The sequence below is a fragment of the Gasterosteus aculeatus genome, chromosome 7 (genome assembly GCF_964276395.1).
Source record: "Gasterosteus aculeatus chromosome 7, fGasAcu3.hap1.1, whole genome shotgun sequence".
NCBI classification, from domain to species: Eukaryota; Metazoa; Chordata; class Actinopteri; order Perciformes; family Gasterosteidae; genus Gasterosteus; species Gasterosteus aculeatus.
Window position 1 is genome coordinate 1,546,952 of NC_135694.1, and position 23,715 is coordinate 1,570,666.

At 50.9% G+C, this 23,715-nt stretch overlaps 3 protein-coding genes across 7 annotated transcripts in view; 1 reads left to right on the forward strand and 2 right to left on the reverse strand.

Moving 5' to 3' along the window:
- The window catches only part of hdac8 (histone deacetylase 8), a 12,649-nt gene extending 2,421 nt beyond the window's left edge, over nt 1-10,228 (reverse strand). For 2 of the 3 annotated variants that reach the window (XM_040180519.2, XM_040180518.2), the window contains exons 1-10: nt 9,769-10,228; nt 9,622-9,674; nt 9,020-9,150; nt 8,259-8,400; nt 8,060-8,172; nt 7,874-7,951; nt 7,680-7,788; nt 7,381-7,553; nt 6,658-6,752; nt 1,552-1,657 (exon numbers count right to left, since the gene is read on the reverse strand). In XM_040180519.2, the coding sequence (XP_040036453.2) occupies nt 1,552-1,657; nt 6,658-6,752; nt 7,381-7,553; nt 7,680-7,788; nt 7,874-7,951; nt 8,060-8,172; nt 8,259-8,400; nt 9,020-9,150; nt 9,622-9,674; nt 9,769-9,882 (1,114 nt within the window). In that variant the 5' untranslated portion in view covers nt 9,883-10,228. The remainder of the gene's footprint in view (nt 1-1,551; nt 1,658-6,657; nt 6,753-7,380; nt 7,554-7,679; nt 7,789-7,873; nt 7,952-8,059; nt 8,173-8,258; nt 8,401-9,019; nt 9,151-9,621; nt 9,675-9,768) is intronic. The other variant, XM_040180520.2, reaches the window with a different exon arrangement.
- rps4x (ribosomal protein S4 X-linked) overlaps nt 1-23,715 on the reverse strand; it is a 125,209-nt gene that overhangs the window by 16,909 nt on the left and 84,585 nt on the right. The window lies entirely within an intron of this gene.
- On the forward strand, nt 10,253-22,683 carry phka1a (phosphorylase kinase, alpha 1a (muscle)). Of its 3 annotated transcripts, none has more exons than XR_013468256.1 (31): nt 10,253-11,628; nt 13,111-13,269; nt 13,395-13,442; nt 13,539-13,707; nt 13,930-14,012; nt 14,121-14,201; nt 14,757-14,855; nt 14,927-15,073; nt 15,159-15,212; nt 15,302-15,424; nt 15,517-15,720; nt 16,201-16,279; nt 16,359-16,493; nt 16,575-16,684; nt 16,770-16,914; nt 17,003-17,081; nt 17,181-17,347; nt 17,467-17,628; nt 17,709-17,803; nt 17,888-18,024; nt 18,195-18,348; nt 18,516-18,674; nt 18,745-18,874; nt 19,103-19,204; nt 19,300-19,415; nt 19,590-19,625; nt 19,976-20,745; nt 20,846-21,007; nt 21,139-21,192; nt 21,341-21,541; nt 21,638-22,683. XR_013468256.1 is itself a non-coding variant. In XM_078106097.1 (31 exons), the coding sequence occupies exons 1-31, from the start codon at nt 11,551-11,553 to the stop codon at nt 21,809-21,811; spliced, it is 3,687 nt and encodes a 1,228-aa protein (XP_077962223.1). In that variant the 5' UTR covers nt 10,253-11,550; the 3' UTR covers nt 21,812-22,683. The 3 variants fall into 3 exon arrangements, 2 of the variants coding, with proteins under 2 accessions (XP_077962223.1, XP_077962224.1); XM_078106097.1 differs by having other exon boundaries at nt 20,701-20,745; XM_078106098.1 differs by lacking the exon at nt 19,590-19,625 and having other exon boundaries at nt 20,701-20,745.

The window sequence follows — 23,715 nt, forward strand, 5'->3', positions numbered from 1 at the left end:
CTGCTCAAACTGATCCGCCGCTTTTCAAACCGAGGGGACAAAAGGAGGAGGACGCGGAGCAGTTAAGAGCGCCGACGTCAGCAAGTAGCTGAAAGAGCAGAAGTGGCCGACGATCCAAAAGAAGGACAATTCATTTTCAGGGCTAAAAACGCACATTTACATCAATATTCTGACTTGTGGAGGTGACAACGCGGTGCATGAATGTGGGCGGTGAGTAACCGCGACGAACTCCGGTGACGCGTAGACCGAATACGCTCCTACGCCTGGCGCGGCCTCGGCCCGCTGATCTTACCGATGAGAAGATCTTTATATTAAAATTACGTACCAGCAAACAGCAGCAATGAGCTCATATTGTGCAGGTTTTGTAGACTGAAATGTTTACAAGCAGCGTGTTTGGTGCCAGCAGACAAAACACAAACGCACACACGCACACAAACGCACACAGCCCAGTTATTCGGGGAAAGCGATGTTTATAAGCCAGAGAAACACTTATCCACCCCGATGATGTCATGTGTGTGTTGGCCTGGAGGCGTGCGTGTGTGTGTGTGTGTGTTCATTTGTGCGCATCAGACTTGTGGGTCTTTCTTTAAATCAGAGACAGCGGCCCAAAGTATTCAGATATTTAGAAGGCGTCACTTGTCGGTGGCTCAGCAGCCGCGTGGAGACGTCACTCGCTTCTATTCTGAAGGACATGAGAGAACCGAACGAGAGGGAACGTGAAGCAGCTGCGACGGGGTCTGGAGAGGTGCATGATGGGAATAAACACATGCAAAGTCAATGCATCTCTGCACAACGAGACGTTTCCGCTCATCCGCAAACTTCCCTCCTCCTCCTCCCCTCAGTCGCCCCTAATAGAAGCCGTATGACTGCGAACCAGCGATTACTCTCGGCCCCTCCTGGTGGCGGCGAGCCGGCGCGCCAACCGAGCCTCGGCCAGTGAACTCCCGTTCCCCCGACTCGAGGTGAGCCGGGTTTGAAGGAGAGCTCGCTGGATGAAGCCGGCGTTTTTCTTTTCCTCTGCACCAGTAAAACGATCCGTTTAAACTCGTGTCGGGGTTTTTTCAGCCGCTAATTGATGCCATGTCCGCTTTAATGGGGATAACATTTGTTTTCCCCTCGTCTTGGCTTCCTCTTCTCGCCGCGGCCGCTCGCCGCCAGCAGAGGAGGAGCTCCGCCGAAACGCTGCCGTCGGCACTTTGTCTCGCCGTGATCACGGCGGTCTGAAGATGAACCCCATTCGTAGACGCCGACGCCGCAACCCCCCCCTCGCTCCGACTTCACCCGTCCTCACAATAATCTCAACTTTTCGCCAGGGGTTCACCCAGCGAGGACCCCCGCTGGGCGCCGTCAGCTTTGGGGATCAACCACATGGCTAAACACACACACACACACACACACGAAAGGATGTGAAGAGCCACAGGGAGGGAAAACAGAAAGAACAAGTCCTACTTTCATCCCACACAGACGTATAGAAACAAGAAGAGACACAAAAGCAGACATGAAGAGAGCCGTGCAGACAAAAGGGCTTCACACACACACACACACACACACCTTTGATCGTGCTGAGGACCTGGTCCAGGTGTTTGGTGTCGTTGCGGTCCGGCCGGCAGCTCGGGCTGATCTCCAGCGAGTAGTCAGGTCCGTACTCTGTGAAGAACTGGACATCGCAGCGATGATTAGGACACCTTGTAGATTGACAGATGTTTCTAAATGTCTCTTTTCTCCACTTTCAGCGGCTCTGCTCGCTGCCTGCAGGAGCACAGCTGCTCGGCTGCAACGTTTGTTGGGACGTTGAGGACAGATCGGTGACGTGTGTGAAGCTGTATCTGACGTGGCGGCTCACAGTTACAAGATTACAGTCGTCTTGGGAGATTTTTAACGCCGTGTGGCTGAATGTTGAGCTCATTTCTGGAATGTGGCTTGAGGCCACAAGATTCCAGGAGGAGATTTCTCGGAGCGAAGAAACAGACCCATTTTATTTCCACAACGTAGTCAGACACTCGAGCCTGTCGGTGGAAATAAAACAGCCCTTTAGTGGACGGACACGTAGCGCCTCCCTCATCCCGCGGGGAACAGACGCTGCAGGACGCAGCGATACAGAAGGAACCCGTGGGCCGTGAGAGCAAAAGTAGCAGTAATCAAAGAGATACGCCCCTCGTGCTAGCTCGTTAGCACTTAGCACGAAACCACCTCCCCCAGCCGAGGTTCGTCCCGGAACCACAAACGTGACGCTCACGGGTGGCGTGAGAGGGGACCGTCAGGACCTCGGGCCTGAGACACCAGTGTGATGGGACACTTTGAGATGGACACGAGTTTCTTTCGGGTCATGTGACGTCTCAGAGCCGCACTGGCGGGCCGGTCGGGGTCACGTACGGGAAATAAATGAAAAGCAGAACGCAGAAGAGAGAAACCACATATCAGTCAAAACGTCCGCAGCCAGAAGGAGAAGAGACGGTCTCGGCACAGACCAGCGGCTCCTGGCATCTCGCGCCGCCCCGTGAGCGGAGCCAGCCGATATGCGCGTACGTGCAAAAAAAACGCAGGTGGCGATCCAGAGCGCCGGTTCAGGCACAAGCCAAGAGACCCGCAGAGCATATTTGCAGGGATTGTGTTCGGGGCCGTGACTCGGTGCCATGCGAGCAAAACCAGACGCCCGAGGGCCGCGAGCGCCGAGGGCCGCGACCGCCGCAAGCGCGCCGGCATGTCTGATGGCGCTGGAGGAGCCGCTCAAAACAAGCAGGCGACCTGCTCCTGTAAGTCGGGCCGAGGGATCCTGCAAACATCCCGTGATGATTTCTGCACGGACGCCTCGTACCGTTTTGGTTAAGACGAGAAATATCTCGTTCTGGACCGAAGCCCTTCAGGAGGATTAGATGGACGTCATTAGAGAAAACGTCTGTGTGGGCAACAAACACACACACACACACACACACACACACACACACACACACACACACACACACACACACAGAGAGCTGAGCCAACGTGCAGTAGGAGTATACTTTAGTGTACTTGAAAGACAAAGACAACTCTGTCTTTGTTTAATAGCCCTGTGTGTGTGTGTGTGTGTGTGTGTGTGTGTGTGAGTCAGAGAGAGGGAATGCAGTGTGTGTGCAGAATGCTAGTTTGTGTGTAGATGAAGGTAAGTGTGTGTGTGTGTGTTTGTGTGAAAAGTTTGCTGATATTTGCTTACGTGAATACAAGCCTACAAGCCAATATCCATGGTGTCTTTAAGTGTGTGTGTGTGTGTCTGTTTCCAATTATCTCCGATGACTTTCTGTGTCTTACCTCCGGCCTCTGCGGAGCTCAACATGAGAGTGGTTCCTCTCATGTTGAGCACACACACACACACACACACACGCCCGCAATGGTTTCCCATGAACCCAGTGCTCCGTCTCCTGCTGTCCAGCAAAACACACACACACACACACACACACACACTCTTCCCGCTTGTTTGACTTGGAAAATCCTGGGCAGCTCGAGAGAGAAACTCTGAGGAGACGTTCCTCTGGTGAACTCGTCTCGTTGGTGACGGGCCGGTAGAATAAGAGGAAGAGAAGAAGACGATGAATGAAGCAAGTGACCTCAGCGGGGACGAGGACACCGAAAGTATCGACCGGGAAAGAAAAGCGTCCCGATGCCCAAATCACGTCAATCAAATGGGCTCATCCGTCACTTTTCCTTTTAAGGCATCAAATGCAGTTTGCCTGGGGGGTGAGATTCAACCAGACGAGCCTGCATGAAGTTTGAAGAACGTCTTCGATTCAGCAGAAAAGTGTCTGTGTTACGAATCAACGTATTAATGATACATGTTAAACTGACGGGATCCACGTCCTGCTTCGATTTCATGCAGAACGATCAGCTTCTTCACAGAACGTTTTCAATGTCATTTAGTCAACAGACAAATTCCCCTCGGCCGCACGCACGCACGTACGCACGCTGACGTTTCCGGCGATTGAGCCCAGCAACTCTGGGAGCCAACACATCCCCGACGGCGGCGAGGGGCGGGACAGGAAGTGTCCGCAGACAGGAAAAGAGGAAGTAGAGAGGCGGGACGCTTCCCTCCTTCTGCCAATCTGGGAGCAGAGACGCCGTCCCTTCCTGCGCGTCCCTCGGAGACGGCACATATTCCTGTGACATTACACAAACCTTTTGCTCGTCTCCCCCCAGTTTGCTCCCAGCAGCTCCTCTATAGATATGTACGGGTTCATATTGGAACAAATACATATTGAGAGCTTATTTGTGGAGTTGTGGGGTCGATCCCGATGAGCTCCCTGCTATCAGACAATACAAGTCAACCGGGGTCAGCGACTAGTCGCCCCCGCGGCTCGAGTCCCGGTTCCAACTACAAAAGGCACTTTGTCAAAGTGTGATGTGTAGTAGGTGTGATAGGAGCGGGTCACCGGGGGGGTGATCTGCAGGGTAATATTTAGTCTGGTAATCAGAGAATATTACGGCACTATTGTTAATGTGACTGATGTTTTGTTTCTCTATTTTTAACCGATGGTCCTGCGGTTTGTGTGACTCGCCCTCTGCGTACGGAGAGGAAATGAAAAACAAACACTTTCTACAAAATATTCTAAAGAAAATCAAACCAAAACAAATGCTTGGGGATTTAAGCGAGTTTTGAGTAGATTCAACAAACAGTTTGAAAATAAAGGGTGCATCATTTATTATTTTAGGTTTTCGTGAAGGACACATTTCTGGCTTGCGATGCTCACAAACTGCATTCTATGCAGTGACCAGCAGGGGGCGACGACTCTGGCCCCATAATCTTAATTTATTCCCTCAGTAAACGTTGTAAACATCAGTTTATGGTCTCAGTGTCAAGTCTTCAACACAACGTGATGTTCACTTAGTAAACGATGGTCCGTGTAGAGTCACACAGACCGTAAAGCAGTCTGGTCTTGTTAGACACTCTCAAACCAGAACAGACTCCCTCTACTCTTCATAGGAGGAAACATGAAAGCATTTATTCCACTTTTACTCTGTGGGACTTTGTGAGGGAAAGTTTCCCATTTGGGCATCATTGTTTCCTCCACATTAGGGCCAACTTATCAAAGAAACACACAAACAAATGCTATAAAACACACTAGTCCATTATCTGTCATGAATGTGTGTATTCATTCTACAGTAGAGCATGGTGGACACACACACACACACACACACACACACACACACACACACACACACACACACACACACACACACACACACACACACACACACACACACACACACACACACACACACACACACACAAAAGGGTACAAAGGTAGTTTTTGTTCCCCGTGTTGCTGGAACTTCAGCTTTGCTTGGTCATCATGGATAAATGCCCCTCTTATCGAGCACAACGGGCACAGGCTGGGACACACACACACACACACACACACACACACCTGTAATGACTTGGGCAGGACTTCAACACTAGTTAGAAAAACGACCTTTAAAACAGACGACTTACTACATTTGAAAGCCAATAAGCAACATTGAAGTTGAAGGAATCCATTAGATCATTTGTTGCTTTGAAGAAGTGTGTGTCTGTGTGTGTGTGTGCGTGTCTCCTCATCTTTGTCGTCTGTGGCAGCTGCCCGGACTGATAGTTGCTTTGTTTTCAGTGAGTGCTTCTTAATGAGGTCAAAGGCTATTTAGGGCCATTGGACGCTGACAAGGAGGAACAAGAGGCACCTTCATCACAGTCAGAACACACACACACACACACACACACACACACACAGCTATTCATTACATTTGTCCAAAATCAGCGGCAGGAGAAAGAGTCTCTTTGAGAGAGAGAGAGAATATAGGAGGCGGACGGCTCTTCTGAGGAGTGAATTTGATTCGGCATTCAGCTTCACGTCAACGTTGGAGATCACGCACGTCTCTTCTATTAGATCACCGGGTGTCTCCATCACTCCGGAGGCAAATCCGAGAAGTGTTTCCACGAAGTCGGTTTATTTGTTTACATCCCGATCACGTCGAAACACTAAGTTTAACTTAAGAGTGTTTATGGTTCACGGAGACGGAGCAACGTCAGGGAACTGGAGAAAAGGAATGAAGCCAGACTGCATTGTGTACTTGTGGTCATTTAGAGGGTTCCTGCTTTAGGGCGGAGCTTATTGCGATTGACAGGCCTCTACAAGAGCCTAAACAAACCAACATACCTCAATAACAACAACAACAAGGAGCGCCGATGTAAGGACGCACAGGAAGGGAAGTGACTTCCGTAACGTGTTGACAAAATGGAGCCAAATATCAGCGACTCATCAAAGTTTGGATTCGTCCTTTAATCCTAATTGTATCCAATTCAACCGTCATGCCAAGTGAGACGGAGAGAGAAGAGCCTGTTAGATGAGGCAGACAGAGAGGAACTGTCAACACTAGTTCCCTTCACGCACACACACACGCACACACACACCTGCAGACAAACCCCTTTATTGAGATGCAGGCGGCCATCTTTGATTAGATGGGGTGACTCAGCAGACAGTGAACACAAGGGGGTGTGTTTGTGTGGGGGGGTTTTTTTTAGCCTGTGATTTTGTGCGACAGCACAATGAATGAGCGCGTTTGTTTTTCACGTGGGAACATGAGAATGTGCGCGCCGGGCGGCCGAAGGAGAGAGAGAGAGAGAGAGAGAGAGGGCGAGTGATGTGGTACCTCGTGGTCCGGTATCTCGGAGGAGAGGGTCTTCCCGAGCACCGCCGCCGTCAGGTAGGTCCAACAGCGAGCCGTGTTCGCCAGGTTGTAACCTCCTGGGGGGGGGGGGAGGAAACACCGCCATGTGTCACACCGGAGACGCAAACCTCAAGTTCTACTGTGAACTTTTATCTCAGCGAACATCGTCAATTAAAAGGATGAAACAAACAAAAAAGTCCAGACAAGGGAAGGAGATAAAAAAAGAGAAACATGGGGAGAAAATAAGTGAATAATAAAGAGAATAAGTGTCGGCAAATTGAGCCCCTGGTGTCCGAGTTGTGAGAACAAACTAGAAGCGAAGTTGCTAAACTGTGTGTTTCTCTCAGACAGACGACAAAGAGAAGATGCGTGAAATCAAGAGGACGACAGCAACCGAGAAAGAGGGGAGGACATAACGGACAGAAAGTATGCGGGACAGAGAGGAAGAGAGGTGGGATCGCATCGAGGAAAATGGCTTCATTGTGTATGAAGTAGCAGCCATCTTCAGCGCCTGGAACAGAGCAGGGTGTGTGTGTGTGTGTGTGTGTGTCATCGTACACAAACAGCGGAGTCCCTGAGATTCAAAGCAAACACAAACACGGGGGACATACGACATTATCTCCCTGTCATTGGGAGCACTAGCTCGTATATACACACATGAAACACATCAGATTGGTAAACACGGACACACAACAACAAGCGCACCTCCTCCCAGCAGCAGTGTAGGTAGCTGCCACTCCAGCACGTGCTGCAGACACTGGCCCACCCCCACCGGGGTCATGTTAAAGGAGCACATGGGGTCCCCCGCCATGGTGTCGGCGCCCAGCTGCATCACCAGCGCCTCCGGGTTGAACTGCGCTCGCACTTCCTGCATCACGCTGCAACGTGTCAGAAGCGGACAGGTTGTTAGCGAGCGGCGATGCATGCTGGGAAGGTGAAGGGGATCCTTGACTCAAACATGGCATAAGTGTGTGTGTGTGTGTGTGTGTGAGCCACGTGTGTACCGTGTGAATATCTGGTAGTATCGGTCATCCTTGATGCCGTCCTCCAGCGGGACGTTCACGGCGTACCAGCGGCCTTTACCCAGGCCCGTGTCACACACGTCCCCTGTACCTAAGCACGCACACACCGGTCTTACTGCCCGCCCTCTCACAGCACATAAACGCTAACATGCACGTGGGTATCTGCGGGGGAGGACCTGGGAAGAATCCAGGGGAGAACTTGTGCAGGGAGACGGTCATGACTTTGGAGGTGAAGCTGAAGGCATCTTCCACACCTGGAGGGAGACGAGGAGAAACGAAGATGCGGATCTGGTTGCTTTGTGTTGATATCCACCTAGACGTAATAATGCGGAAGGGTTCGATCCCCTCGTTTCCGTGCCTACCGTCTCCGTGATGCAGGTCGACGTCCACGTAGAGGACCCTCTCGTGCTTCTCCCTCAGCTTGAGGATTCCCAACACGGCGTCGTTCACGTAGCAGAAACCCGACGCCTCGTCCCTGTGGAGACGGACGGGGACGTAACACAGTGTGATACGCGTGCGTGTGTGTGTGCGTGTTCTCAGTACACATTCAGGGGGACTTACTTCTTGGCATGGTGCCACCCCCCCGCCCAGTTGATGGCCACCTCACACTTTTGGTCCAGCAGACACTGGGCTGCCGTGAGCGTGGCGCCCCCTACTGCCGCCGCGTAGTCGTATATCCCCTCCGACACCGGACAGTCGTAACCTGGAGAGGAAGAGACGCGTCTCATTTAACATAAATACACTTATCTTAAGGCTGAATCAATTAAACCAATGGGCTGTAAATAATAAGAGAAAGAAGAGGAAAAAACAAGGCAAAAAGGACGGAACAGAGAAAACTGATCTGATGGGAGAAAAGGAGGTGGAGCAGGTAGCTCGTGTCACGAGATGGACCCGGGAGAGGTAAGCGAGGGAGGGACGAGTCGAGGACACGAAGAGGGTGAGAATCAATCTAGGGAACGAGTCAAGGAAACTCAAAACCGCAGGGTGGAACTTGAGGATTGTTCTAGAGTCATAAACGGAAACTTTTGTAAGACAGGAGGTGGAGGCAGCTCATCCAAGAACAACAAACCACGCTGGGATCTCTGACGGTGTTACAGCGCCCTCTGCTGCCGATAAAGTGGCAGTGTATGAAAACTCAACTTAAAGCTAGAACATAAAACATTGTTAATTAAATCTGTGTGTGGTTGAAACAGTAAATGTGTGAGGGAATGTTCTCCAGTGAGCTGCCAGCTCAAAATATGCTGCAACACCCTCCGGGAGCTGGGCCTGAGATTCCAACGACCACTGTGAAGACATCTTTGTTCCCTTTTGGCTTTTCTTACCCAGGCCGTAGTCGACCGACTGGGGGTCATCGTTGTCTCCGTCCTGGCTGATCTTGTGAAGATGCTCCAGGTAGGAGTCTGTGTGGAACTTGGCCATGTCCTCTATGGTGGCCACTTGAGGTTTGATGGTGCTGGAGAGAAGCGAGCAGGGGGGGGGGGGGGGGGAATAAGAAAATGACTGCGTGAACAAAACGGATGCTTCAGAAAGCTCAGCGTGAAGCCACGGAAATACACAGAATGACATTCAAACAAAAAAGCCACAAAATCTGAGCAAATAAACATCGCTTTGAGAATGCTGTGACTCTGCGTCACCAGGTGCATGCTGGGAGGTTTGGCATGAGAAGGACGCCCTCGTTGGTGTGTGATGGAGTTTCAATCAAAACTAAAGTTTGACAGAAGCCCGTTTGCTTCAGACACATAAAGTGCTGCGACTGAAACCAATTTAGTAAGAGCGATACTTACATTAGCACTCGGTTTAGCAGCTAGCTAAACAGACCGATTCTGTACAGTTCGTTAAAACTATTTCATCTCGAACGTAGATGGGTTTTAAGCTCCTCGCTAACTCTGTTCAGGTTAGAAACCCGCCGTTAGCTGCCACTCACCTGACGTGCCGCAGGAGTCCGTAGGCTTCTATCAGTGAGTGGACCATACTCGCCTGAAATGAAGCCCAAGCAGCAACAGTTGAGAGCAGAGCTAACAGCTAGTGGGTACCACGAATGCTATAACGGCTAGCGCCGCATCCGACTCACCCGGTTCGGCACTTTGGACAGACTGTCGCAACACTCGACGTACTCCGGGCTGTAGACGTACGCGACCCTCCGCTTCCCGCAGCTGTCGTCATCGCGAGCTCCCCCGTGACTCATTTATGACGCGTGAGTTATGAGGAATGATCGGCGGGGAGAGAATTCAGCACCAACGGTTTTCTTTGCTGTGAAGAGACTTCGAGCGGCGGCGTCTTCTTCTTCTTCTTCTGAAGTGCGGTGTTACACCGTCAACATTCCCCATCGGGTTGAGTCGGTTCCCCGGCGGAGTTCACCTCGCCGCTACGTCAGACGGAAATACCGTCGTATATATTCATATATTTAACCACAACACGCTTTAATGTATTTTTATCTTTTTTTATACTGGACACTTCGACAGTTTGTGGTCACAAAATAACGAAGAGCTACATCAAACGGTCCTAACGGTCACCGACATCCACTCCGACGTTCCGCGGGCGGATGTTTTCGGAGGGAAACGCACACATCGCGTGATGCACTCTGGGATTTATTGTAGTCTTTTTTTGTTGCCATTCTCGATAAGTTCTCATTGACGACCACGAACCACGTTTTAGTCTGTATATTTTTAATTGTTATAAAGTATTTGTAAAGTAATTGGGGTTTTTAAAACATACAGTGAAGTTAAATAAATGCGCTGTTCTTAAAGCTAGAGGGCGCCAAAATTAGCTGGCAATCACTAACCACATTTCATTCACCGGGACTACATACCCCCAAAACATTATAATGTTCCTAATTACCGAACACATTTAGAGCGGAATCTTCACAACTGATGGTGTCCTGCTAAACTACTAAATGTACGTTACGTGTTGACTTGACGTCGTTGTTTCCTGTTTTTGTTTCCTGGTTAAATCTGCGGGCTTCTGCAGCCACTTTCAAGTAGATCAAGTATTTCTGCAAAACAGCTGTGTGGTATTATTTGTGTGTTGCATTCTTCAAAATATCTGTGCACGATTTACTGTTTAGGTTTGGTCATTTGTTCTCAACCAGTGTTTTACATTCCTCTGCCATAATGTCCAAACTCAGCGTGTGTCGGTGGGGGGCTGGGAGTGTGTTAATCCGAGAGTCAAGCTGTTCAAAGCGAGGGCTACTATTTCCGGTCACGGAATTCAAAGTAAAATACAAATTTGCAGCTGAGCACTGAAGTCCATTTCTGGTCCCATTACTGAGTTGGTTGGTTGTCAGTACAAATCCCCAGGTATAATGTTACTCCTTTGAAGTGAACTTAAATTGATTCATTTATATGCATATGTATATATTTGCTTTCTTTAAATTGTGTGTGAGTTATTATATATTATTCATTGTAATTGTTCTGACACACATGTATACATATCCTATACATTATCATATAAATTACATATATATTTTATATTCATAAAAACACATGTTTGGCATCGTATAATATAATAATTCGATAATTATATCTCATTGTATTGCTGACACCTTTATTCTGAAGACCACAGAGCATAGCTTCCGGTAGCGCTCCCGCTTCCCGGCACCAGCTTGCCGCGGCTTCGGGTTACACGGCTCTCGCCGGGTCCTCCCCCTCCGCTGCCGCCGCCTTTGAGCACTCTTTTCCGTGACCCGCAGCCTCTCAGCCCGCTCTGCCCGCCGAGACGCGCCGCACAACGATGACGTCCCCGTCGAGGATTCAGCGGATTTAAGTCGTAGAACACGGTGAAGACCCCCCCCCCCCCGCGACCCCCGCGACCCCCTCGCCTCTGGAAGTGAGCTCAACCGTTGGACCTGTCAATCATGAGGAGCAGGAGCAACTCCGGCGTTAAACTGGACAACTACGCCCGGATGGTGCACCAAACCATCCTGAGGCACCAGGTGCGTGCATGTTGCTGTCGTTTTGTTGTTGTTTGTTGTTTACTGAGAGCACCGACTCTCGTGTTGTCAGTGCACGCGGGAGCTGGAGCGGAGGCGCGTTGCGCAACGCATCAAGTCTCTTTGAAACACACACACAAAGGCACGCGGACGGACACACACACACACACACACACCGCATGCTCTATTTGCCTTTTATATCAACATTCCGTATTATTTATTATATATTTATTTAGCTTTCATATTGTTTACTTTGAAATTGGTCTGCATTTTTTATTTATTGTGTTTGTGACGTATTCATAATAAATACTACTTCTTATGTTCACTCAACACATTTACCTTTTTTTGCATAAAAAGTGTTTAAGAGAATAACACTGAAATGAAAACATATCACCGTCACCCTCATTTGATTATTTTTAAATCTTTCTAAACTTTTTAATGTATTTTTCCGTCCACTCTGCGTCCTCTCTGCGTCCCCTCAGCGTCCTCTCTGCGTCCCCTCAGCGTCCTCTCTGCGTCCCCTCAGGGTCCTCTCAGCGTCCACTCTGCCTCCTTCGCTCCTCTTCTACTTGATGTTGTAGTTCCACAGGAGACGAGGACAGGCTGTCCGTCCCGAGGTGGCGAGCGGCCAGCGGGCAGCTCGCTAATGAGGGCTCAGTGGGGCCGGGGGCTCGATTAAAGGTTACACGAGTAAACAAAACAAACAAACGGCTCCGTACACACGAGTTATTGCTTTCACACACAGAGGAGGAGGAGGAGGAGGAGGAGGAGGTCTGACATGTCGGCTTCTCTCGCTGCTTTAATCGTGCAGCGTTGAGGCCCGTTTCTCTCTTTCAGTGATGGAACGTGAGCTGATTGTAAAAGACGTCAGACAGCTGGAATACAATTTTAAATCCTTGTAATTAAACCTCAAGAAAAGTAGTTTGGCAGCACGAATAAATCTACACTCGGTTCCTCCGGTTCCGTCGGTTCCTCGTCTTAACTGCACAGCTCACATTTCCTCGTGTGCATTTCTTCTGTCGGGGACGATCGTCGCGTCTCTCTGCAGCAGGAAGCAACGGGGCTTCTGGGTAACGCGCTGTCCTTCACATGGAAAACACTTTAAATTAAGTTTTCTCAAAGCAGTAAGAAGTACTGGATTTGTCTCACACATATTTTATGTTTCCACACAATGCAAACGTTGTTCCAAGTAGAAAACATCAGTTTGTAGAAAAAAGAACTGATCAGAAATATTAGTTAGTTCCCAAAATTCCAAATAAAACAGGAGAGAAAATGAAAACATGCACCAGAATAATAATAATACAGCAATAAATAGTTTGCATCTAATGTTATTCTGTGGCTGACAAAATAAAAGTCTCAGTCCCACATTTCCTTTGATCCCAAACAAAACCAAATAGCCACTTTTGGTTTTGAGCCGCTTCGCCTCCCATCATCGCACAGTTACCCGGCTGACCTTTGACCCCTCCGTCTGTACGCGCCCAACAGGACCCGGTCACGGGTCTTCTGCCGGGCAGCGAGGACCAGCCGCACTCGTGGGTCCGAGACAACGTCTACTGCGTCCTGTCGGTGTGGGCGCTCAGCCTGGCCTACAGGAAGAACGCCGACCGGGACGAGGACAAGGCCAAGGCCTACGAGCTGGAGCAGGTGCGTGTGTGTGCGTGTGCGTGTGCGTGCGTGCGTGTGTGTGCACATGTGTGTGCACTCTTGCTCATGTCCACAGTGACCTCCGGGTCGCGACGCGTTTGACAAATGTGGACGTCTTTCTCCAGAGTGTGGTGAAGCTGATGAGAAGCATCCTTCAGGGCATAATGAGACAGGTACGTCTTTAGGTCTTTCATCCGGGTCAGAGGTCAGAGGTCAGAGGTCAAGGGAGCCGTCGGTGTTCATCCTGCCTGGTTTTCCCGTCGCTGCAGCTGGATAAAGTGGAGAAGTTCAAATACAGCAGGAGCACCTCGGACTCGCTGCACGCCAAGTACAACACCGGGACCTGCGCTACGGTCGTCGGGGACGACGAGTGGGGTCACCTGCAGGTCGACGCCACCTCGCTCTTCCTCCTCTTCCTCGCTCAGATGACCGCGTCCGGTAAACGTGCAAAACAAAAAAATATACATAAACCTTTTCACAGACCGTCAAAGCAGAGAAGAAGAAGTGCTTTTTATTTTGTTGAAGAAATGTGATCATTAAGGTCTTAATTCCACCTGCAGGAGTTTGTGGACTATTGACTTATTGGTGTGTGTGTGTGTGTGTGTGTGTGTGTGTGTGTGTGTGTGTGTGTGTGTGTGTGTGTGTGTGTGTGCGCTCCAGGTCTTCATATCGTCTACACACAGGATGAAGTGGACGTCGTTCAGAACCTGATGTTCTACATTGAGGCGGCTTACAAAGTGGCCGTATGTGTTTCGCCCGTCGTCACGGCGACACTCAAACCTCCCGAATCCATTAATGAATCTTTTTATTTTTATTTTTTATGGAACAACTTTCCTTCTGGCTGGTCTCAGGATTACGGGATGTGGGAGAGAGGAGACAAAACCAACCAGGGCATCACCGAGATCAACGCCAGCTCCATCGGCATGGCAAAGGTTAACGCACACACACACACACGCGCGCTGCGGCACCGAGCAGCCAGGGGGGGGGGGGGGCTGAGTGCGAGCAGCTGCACGGCGGGTGACCTTTAGGCCGACCCCGTGCGAGACGCTCCACGCTGACTCTGGATCAGCTGTGAGGGACACAGAAGCTGGAGACCTCGTGGACATTTGGAGGACATTAAACATGTGACGGGACTCTCGCTCGGGGAAGGGTTTGGGTTCTCCGCGGTGTCCCGGGAACGGCCCCCCGCCTCGGAATAACACGGCACACGCACACACACACACACACACACACACACACACACTTTAATCTAAGACTATATATAAGTGCAGAAATACTAAACCTACATTCAAACCATTAAGCATGTGGATGACCTTAAACTCGCAGTACCTGATATCACTCTGACAAACGCGTCTCAGCGATGCAGCACCATGTGTCAGCTGATTTCTAACAATATTAATGACCTAGATCTGAAATGTTGCTGTTGAAACGGATGTGGAACAAGTAGAAAAGTCGAGTATTCCTCGTGACCTCTGTGCGACCTCCAGGCGGCTCTGGAGGCTCTGGACGACCTCAACCTGTTCGGAGCCAAAGGAGGACCCGGGTCCGTGGTGCACGCGCTGGCTGACGACATACAGCACTGCCAGGTACGCCCACGCACACGCGCACACGCTCACGCGCACACGCACACGCGTGACTGTGGCTCCTCCTCCATCAGTCCATCCTGACCTCCATGCTGCCCAAAGCCTCCATGTCCAAAGAGGTGGACGCCGGGGTGCTGGCCATCATCTCGTACCCGGCCTTCGCCGTGGACGACATCAGCATCGTCAACGTCACCAAGGAGGAGATCATCTCCAAGCTGCAGGTGCAGAGAAACGGTCGCCGTCGCCGCAATTAACAAAGAGAGACTCCCCCCGATGTGTCAGCTTCTCATCTGTGCGTCTCCTCAGGGTCGATACGGCTGCTGCCGCTTCCTCAGAGACGGACACAAGACGCCCAAAGAGGTAAACAGCCGGATCGGTTCTGATACTCCCACAGAGGACCAAGCGTCCCGTGTTGTGTGATTCGTGTCCCCCCCCCTCCTCCCCCCCAGGACCCGAACCGCCTGTACTACGAGTCGGCCGAGCTGAAGCTGTTCGAGAACATCGAGTGCGAGTGGCCGCTGTTCTGGACCTACCTCATCCTGGACGGCATCTTCATCAACAGCCCCGAGCAGGTAGGCCCCGCCCACCCCCCTGCCCGCGCGTCGCCCCGCCCCCCCCCCCCCTTAAGGCGGCGTGACGGGAACTGCTGCTGCTGTCGCTCCAGGTGCAGGAGTACCAGGAGGCCCTGGAGGGCATCCTGATCAAACAGAAGGACGGCGTGCGGCTGCTGCCGGAGCTCTACAGCGTCCCCGCGGACAAGGTGGAGGAGGAGTACATGAACCCCCACTCCGTGGAGAGGGTCCCGCTGGGCAAATGTCCTCTGAAGTGGGGACAGTCGCTGTACATCCTGGGGAACCTTCTGAACGAGGCGAGTCCCTCAGCGGCGCTGGATCAGTGGTGGTCGGCGTTCGTTGGCTTCCGGACGCATTTTATGTGCAGGTTTTGTCTAAAAGAAAATCTCAATGCGACGGGCTGAGAAACAGAATTTAATGCTTTTTAAAAATATATTTTTTTTACTGTTATTTTTTTACATCGGTGGAAAAAAGGCACTTTATTATTCTCCAGAAAAGTGGCGTCTTTACAGTGAATTCTTAAGCTCCAACTACGCCAAATTATCAGGTTTTCTCCCCATTTATTTATGTGATTGTGCAGCTTTTTCTCTCCCCGCTCTGTTATTTTAAATGCTGAAGAAATGAGTTTTAATACATTTGAGTTAATTTGATCATCCAGTTGTTAAATCATTTTATTTCATGCAGATTAACAAATGATGCTTCTGAAATGTAGCTAATCAATCACTCAAATACCTTTTTTTTTTTTTAGTGTTTATTCAGTCTTTTTTTTTCTTTAGGGATTCCTCGCCCCCGGAGAGATCGACCCCCTCAACCGCCGATTCTCCACCATCCCGAAGCCCGACGTGGTGGTGCAGGGCGAGTTCCTGCTCTGAGCGCACGAGTCGCGTTGTCGAAACCCAAAGCTTTTATTTGAATCACTTCTCTCGTCTCGTAGTGTCGATTCTGGCGGAGAGCGAGGAGATCAAAGAGCTGCTGCTGAAGGCCGGCATCGCCGTGGAGACCGTCGCCGACATCCACCCCATCCACGTGCAGCCCTCCCGCGTCCTCAGCCACATCTACGCCAGACTGGGTAACCCCCCCTCAAGCCCCGCCCCCACCAGTGTGTGTCTGACCCCCGCGTTGACCCCGCCCCCTCCCCCCATGTCCTCAGGTCGCAACCCGAGGCTCGGCCTGACGGGGCGGCCCTACCGGAGGATCGGCGTGCTCGGGACCTCCAAGTTCTACACCATCAGGAGCACCATCTTCTCCTTCACCCCCCAGGTCAGCTGATGGTGGTCAGCGTCCCTCCCCTCGCTGCCTCGCTGTTGTTGTTGTTGTTGATCTAATCGATCAAAGTGTGCTGCAGCTGATCGACCACCAGCAGTTCTACCTGGCGCTGGACAACAAGATGATCGTGGAGATGCTGAGGACGGAGATCGCCTACCTGGCCTCCAGGTGGAGGATGACCGGCCGCCCCACGGTCACTTTCCCCATCTCGCAGACCATGCTGAGTAGGCGCGCACGCGGGACACCTCCACCCTTACTCTCCACACACACGCGTGCTTCACCCGTGCTGCGTTCCGTCTGTTTGGTCTCCAGATGAAGATCGCTCGAGCTTGGACCCGGCGGTGTTGGCGACTCTGCGGAAGCTGCAGGACGGATATTACGGAGGAGCAAGGTCGCTCAGAGGACAATATCGGCTTTTGAACATCTGTACAATATGTCTACTGTAAAATACCCCCCTCCTCCCCCCTCCTCCACCCTCCTCCCCCTCCAGGATCCAGACGGGGAAGCTCTCAGAGTTCTTGACCACCTCCTGTTTCACCAACCTGAGCTTCCTGGACGGTAAAGGCTCCGGCAGCACGAGCCGCCACGACAAGGAGTACGATGACGACGACGACGACGACGGCGACGGATACGTGCACGAGTTACGCAATGACGACGGTACGGGCGGGAGACGGTGCACACGCGTGTGCTCTGCTGTTTCATGTGCGCTTTGGGTCTGTGTTTGTCGATTGTAAGACTCCTCGTCTCTCTATTGCCCCCCCCCCCCACCCCCCCAGAGGCCGACGACCTCGCCCAGTACCTGGACCACCTGTTGGCTCACGCCACCCCCAAGAAGCCCGAGCAGCAGGGGGGCGGCCGGGGGAGGTTCAAGGCCGTGGCCGCCAAAACCAAGGAGATGGTGTCTCTGATGCACAAGGCCCAGCAGCTCGACGTGCACGGTGAGGAGGGGGGGGGGCAGAAGCACCCAGCGTCCACACCGCTGTCGCCACGGTTACGCCAGAGCTCTCTCCCCGTCCAGGCGCCAACATGTACCTGCCCAGCAAGCTGTTTCGCTCCCCACAGCCGTCCCTCAACCTGAACCTGCTGGACTCCTCGGCGCCGCAGGAGAGTCAGGTGGGTTCTTTGTCCTTTTTAAAAAAAAAATCTGTATCTATTTATTTGGGCCTAAACCCCCCCCCCCCCCTCTACCCTCGCCAGGCGGCGCCGTCTCTGCAGAGCGGCGTTCCCAGAGCGCCCGGCGGCGGCATCGACTACGAGGCGCTGGTGCGGCTGCTGGAGGACACGCAGAGCCTCCAGGACCAGGCGGACATCCTCTACATCCTCTTCAAGGACAAGTGAGACCGTGTGTGGGCGTCTGTAGTTCTGCGTGTGTGTGTTTAAGGGGAAGAAGCAGAGAAGCATCCGGCTCTTTTCCAATTTAAATAAAGGAGCTTTCATCTACAATACAACAAACCGGAGACATTTAATTTGGGGGATACTACGACGGGGCCTTGGTGTCTCACAGGGGCCTGGACTGGGACACCCAGCTGCACGGCAAAGGCTCCCCGCTGAGATCTCTGCTGTCCGACCTCTACAAGAAGGCCGGGGAGCTCAAACACTGGAGCCTCATCCGGATGATCTCCGGCATGCTGAGGAAGAAGGTGGAGGAGCTCGACTCGGTACGAGGAGTGTGTGGAACACACGAGATTTAGGTTTCATCATCTATTCATCCTGTTTAAACTCTCTTCACTAAGTCGCACTCAACCGTCGTGGAATCGGTTTTTCCCCTTTGAACACCTGCGGGTCTCTCTCTCTCTCTCTCCTGATTGGCTGCCCTCCCCGGTAGGCCTGCTCTGATTTGCTGGCCCATCAGAAGCACCTGACGGTGGGTCTGCCCCCCGAGCCCAGGGAGAAGACCATCACCGCCCCCATCCCCCCCGACCAGCTGGCCGCCCTCATCGACGAGGCCAGCGACAACAACATCAGCGTGGCCGTCCTCACCAAGGTGAGCCCCGGCCTCACGGGGGGGTGGATGTCCGTCCTCTCTGTTCCCCTCTAACACCCCCTCCCCACAGGAGATCATGGTGTACCTGGCCATGAGCATCAGGACTCAGCCCAGCCTGTTCAGCGAGATGTTCCGGCTCCGGATCGGACTCATCATCCAGGTCATGGCCACCGAGCTGGCTCAGTCGCTCAACTGCTCAGGTGAGCGGGGGCCCAATTCTTTGCAAATTCCCCATAATCCATTTTTATCTGGACTTTTGCTTTGTCTTGACAAATCTGAAGATACAGTTTAAATCATTCATGCAAGCTTTTCGTTGCCAACTGGATTCGCAGCAGCTGTTCATTTTGCATTAAGACAGGCAAATTCAAGTCTGTCTGTCAATCACAGTAGCCCCGCCCCCAGCGAGTTTGTTGTCTGTGTGCGCGTAGGAGAGGAGGCCACCGAGAGCCTGATGAGTCTCAGTCCCTCCGAGCTGAAGAACCTCCTCCATCACATCCTCAGCGGGAAAGAGTTCGGCGTGCAGCGCAGCGGTCAGTGCACCGGCCGTGGAGCCCCTTCATCCCACACAGCCAATCGGATGCTTCTGCCACTGTAAGCCCCTCTCCCTCTCCCGCCCTCTCCACAGTCAGGGAGCTGGACGCCGGCGTCAGTCCCGCCTTCTCCATCCATCACCTGGGCAACGTGGGCGCCACCAAGAGCGAGAGGGCCGGCATCAGCAAGCTGAAGATCGACATGAAGATGGTAGATGATTGAACACATTAGTACCCTGACGACAAGGATCACGCACTGTGACCTCCAGAGTGCTGATGACATCAGCGCGTTGATCACGATGACGAGATTGAGGAAGATGGAGCATCTTTTTTTTTAAATACCTTGTGTTCTTTTTGTGGCAAACGGACTCTTGTCTTTTCACAGCTGGAGCACAGGTTGTCCATGACGGAGACCAGTCAGGTGATGATGAGGATGATGTGGTGGTAATTCACCGGGCCGATGCCGAGGGACAAATAATTGTGGAGCTCATTAGAAGGGAAATTGCGGAATTAATCAAGAACAGCTGCTAATTTAAGATAGTTTGTTGTTGGGAATGAATGAGCGATGAAGAGCTGAGGGCGAGTTTCCGTGTCTCTGCGGCCGCTGGCTGTGATTTACTCACGACCTGGTTAATTGTTAATGAATCATTGAGATGAAGTAGAGTGATGATGAGATAAAGGTCGCTTGGCTTCAGCTTGTGGGGGGGGGGGGGGGGGGAAGACTTCAGGCGACGGGTTCGGTCATCCGCCGTGTCTCCTCCTCTGTTGCAGGTGGACCGCACGGTGTCTTTGACCGGCTCAGTTAAGGTGATGAAGAGGAGGACATTTGTCTAAATGAGAGGAATTAATTCAAAGTAATACGACTCGTGAGCAGGTTTTAATTTGACAGATGCAGAGCTGATCAAAAGTGGTGATGATGATGAAGATGATGATGAAGAAGTCAGTGATCGGACTCTGAAATGACGCGTGGTGCTTCACCCATGAGGATGATTTAACGTCGCTTCGGGCTTTTAACGCGTCGGCAGGACGTTTTTCTTTTTTCAGCTCCACCACCCGCTGACCTCCACCCGCGAGGTGACGGAGAGACAGCCGCGTGTAGCGTTGGTTTCTGGGTGGTGCTTCGTCCCAAATGACCAACGAGGCGCCGCTGACCCTTTTAATGTCTGCTGATGACAGTTAGTCGTTGATTTTAAGAGGGCTCATTTTTAATGTCGCAGAAGTGAAATATATAACATTTTATTTCCGTCTAAGTTAAAGAAGAGCAGCAAGTATTTACGTCTGAAAAGGTTGGAGCAAAAAATATTTGTTGTTCCTGCTTGATAAAGGATCAGTGGTTCATTTTCAGTTGGTCGGTTTAATTTGAGCCGCTTTACTTTTGATATATAAGCTGAGATCTGATCGATTCCTGCGTGCAGTGAATCGTAAGAAGCCAGAATCCAATCCTGCTCCTTCATTTCTTTTTCCCGCTGTTCTCTCTCTCTCTCTCTCTCTCTCAGGGCGTTCGATCGCAGTCGATGGACGTGGAAGCCTTTGAATCTGGGGTAAAGATTTGCTTCTTAAATCAGATCCTTCTCACGCGCATCTAGTTGCGTTTCTCCAGGAGGCCAGGTTGACCTCCCCGTGCGTCCCGTGTCCTCCCAGAGGTGCCGGCTGCCCTCCATAGACGGTCTGGACGTCCCGGAGTGCTCGCCGGTCGCCAAGGACACCCGACACGGCCAATGGCTGCGCAGGAGGCGGCTGGACGGCGCGCTGAACCGGGTCCCCGTCGGCTTCTACCAGAAGGTCTGGAGGATCCTGCAGAAGGTTCGGACAAGTAACTTTCGCCGCGGGCTCAGATTTCGCTCAATAGAAGGTTGTTCCGTGTGGTTTGGAAGGAGCACAGAGACGCCCCCGACCTGTTGCAATGACCCCTTTTTGACCACGTTGTCTTCCAGTGCCACGGCCTGTCCATCGAAGGGTTCGTCCTTCCGTCTTCAACCACCAGAGAGGTAGGAGATCCACTCGATCACTGGTGATCGAGCCGCTGCTTCAGCTTTTCCTTTATTGTATGAAATCTGTTTAGTAAAAGAAAGTCGTGGTTCAGCATATAAGAGAAAGAGGTCGAAAGGCGGCGTCTTGTCTCCCGTCCCCCCCCAGATGACCCCCAGGGAGATCAAGTTCTCGGTCCATGTGGAGACGGTGCTGAACCGCGTCCCTCAGCCGGAGTACCGGCAGCTGCTGGTGGAGGCCATCCTGGTGCTCACCATGCTGGCCGACGTGGACATCCCCAGCATCGGCTCCATCATCCACGTGGAGAAGATCGTCCAGCTGGCCAACGACATGTTCCACAAGGACCAGGTGAGCGGGCGCACACGGAGAGGCGGGGTCGGGGGGTCGGGGGGGGTCGGTGCTGCGGTGACGGTGAAGTGAGTGAGGGGCTTTGTCCTCCCGCAGAGGGACCTGGGAGCGGAGGAGCACGTCCTGGAGCGGGACCCGTCCACGGGCGTCTGCCGGCTGCTGTACGACAGCGCCCCCAGCGGCCGCTTCGGGAGCATGACCTACCTCACCAAGGCCGTGGCGGCGTACGTGCAGGACTTCCTGCCCGGCGGCTCGTGCGCGGTGCAGTGAAAGTAAACATGACGTATGACCGCGTAAGAGCAGAGAGGCACAGGAGTTTTTTATTCATAGGCTTTGTGTGACAACTTGAATAACACACTGAATTGTGATGATGTGAATCAATATATGTGTATTAATAAATGTATTAATACACACGTGGTTCTCTAGCTGTGGACAGAGCACGAGACAGACTATTCTGTTGTGTCCGTTTGGTCATTTGTTTGACGCCACTGTAGAAGTTGTGTCTCTTTAGTGCCTTTCAGATTTTGTCTTTCAAAAAGTGTCTTTTTGGCTGTTTTACGTTTTTTTTCCCCAAATCTAAATCATTTCAGGTGTCCTACGATGCTGTATGATGCATAAAATAATGACAAATAGGACCTAATCTTTTGATTAGTTTATTTTACAGTTCTAAAATCATAATTAAAGGTGTGTGCGTGTGTGTGTGTGAAAAAATAGGAAAACCGACTTTATTTTTTAACACAAAGAATTTTGATTGTGGAAATTGAAGCTTTTTCAGCATTAAGTTATTTTTGAATGCAGTGATTAAATAAGAGAAAGAGCTGAATTTTTCCGCTGAACTGTAACTTTTATTGAGTTTTTTTCTTTGTTTAACGGCAGTAAAACCTTTTGCGTATATTTCACATTTTATTGACACATCTAAGCTTTAAATTCAAAAGGTTTTGGAGGATTCGGTGTCTAGTTGACTGATACTCATGATCCACGTTCATCAATTGTACAATAACCAGACTGATATGATGCTTTTGAGGTATCAGAGGAGATCGTCTCGCCACAGGTGAAGCACAAACAATCATGGCGGCGCGAGTGAGTCACGTCTCCATAGAATTCAACTGTTGGATTCATTCTGTAATAAAGCGGAGAAAACACGTTGTTTCTGAGCGTTTTTTCTTCATCAAGGCATTTGTGTATTTTCTGCATTTAATTTGGTTAAGGATTTAGGCGTTTGTTGGACATTAAAACCAAGCAGCTGGCTGATTTTACTTGTTGTATTTATCTGCAGGACGGCTGTGACGGTTGAAACGTTTAGCCAGCAGGCGGCGCTGCACGAGCTCAGATGATGTCATTCAGACTTTTGGGGTCAGGGCCGTTCTCTTATCTTGTGTTTGGAGATATTACAAAACCACAGCACAGTCAGTGAGGGATAAACTTAAATCTCAAAAATCTTATCTTGCGCAAACGTTTTATCCTATTTTCCGGGTAGTGTCTCATGTATTTGGCAAACCACCGTCGACAGATTTCTTTTGCCATATCTGCCCAATTTTGGACAAAAACACATTTAAAACTAAGGTATAAAACTATAGCTTTATATATCATCACAATTAAAGTTCTGTGAACAAAAGAAATATCTTGAATCATTAAATGTAAATCATATGATATTTGTCTGCAGTGACAGTAACAGTGAAGATAATTCTTCATGTTATCTTAAAAATGCCAAATAATCAGCTATATTAAAAAACACAACGGCTGGAAATCTGAAGACGTGTTCGTCCTCGTTTCAACTTGAGTCTCCAAAGCGAAGTTGCTCTTTACACATCCGATAGGATGTGGAGTTGAGAAATTAAAATGAAAAAGTATGTTTAAGAGAGGAAAAAATAGCTGTGATTTTACACTCTTGCATAGATAATTAAAGTGAGCCAGTCCCCGAATGCAGCTCTGTGGGGCTAAACGCTAACCTCAGTATGCTAACGTGCTGACCTTTCACCGGTGCAGCGTTTTAAAAGGTTCCCCATCTCAGCTTGGCATGCTGGCCGACACGAGCTACGCTGGCTAACGCGCTAATGACGGGAAGGTGGTTTTGCAGGTGTTACAGATTAGACAACAGTTGATGACGGTGTCGGTGGATTTGATAAGAGCTAGCGTGTCTAAGTTGAGTTTGAGTGCATCTGAAATCAATATTA

Excerpts from the sequence above, each read along its gene's own strand:
- phka1a (XM_078106097.1), top strand. The coding sequence starts at position 11,551 with ATGAGGAGCAGGAGCAACTCCGGCGTTAAACTGGACAACTACGCCCGG. Across the intron at positions 17,348-17,466 it reads CGAGTTACGCAATGACGACG|AGGCCGACGACCTCGCCCAG; the intron begins GTACGGGCGGGA and ends CCACCCCCCCAG. Across the intron at positions 18,875-19,102 it reads TCAGTCGCTCAACTGCTCAG|GAGAGGAGGCCACCGAGAGC; the intron begins GTGAGCGGGGGC and ends GTGTGCGCGTAG.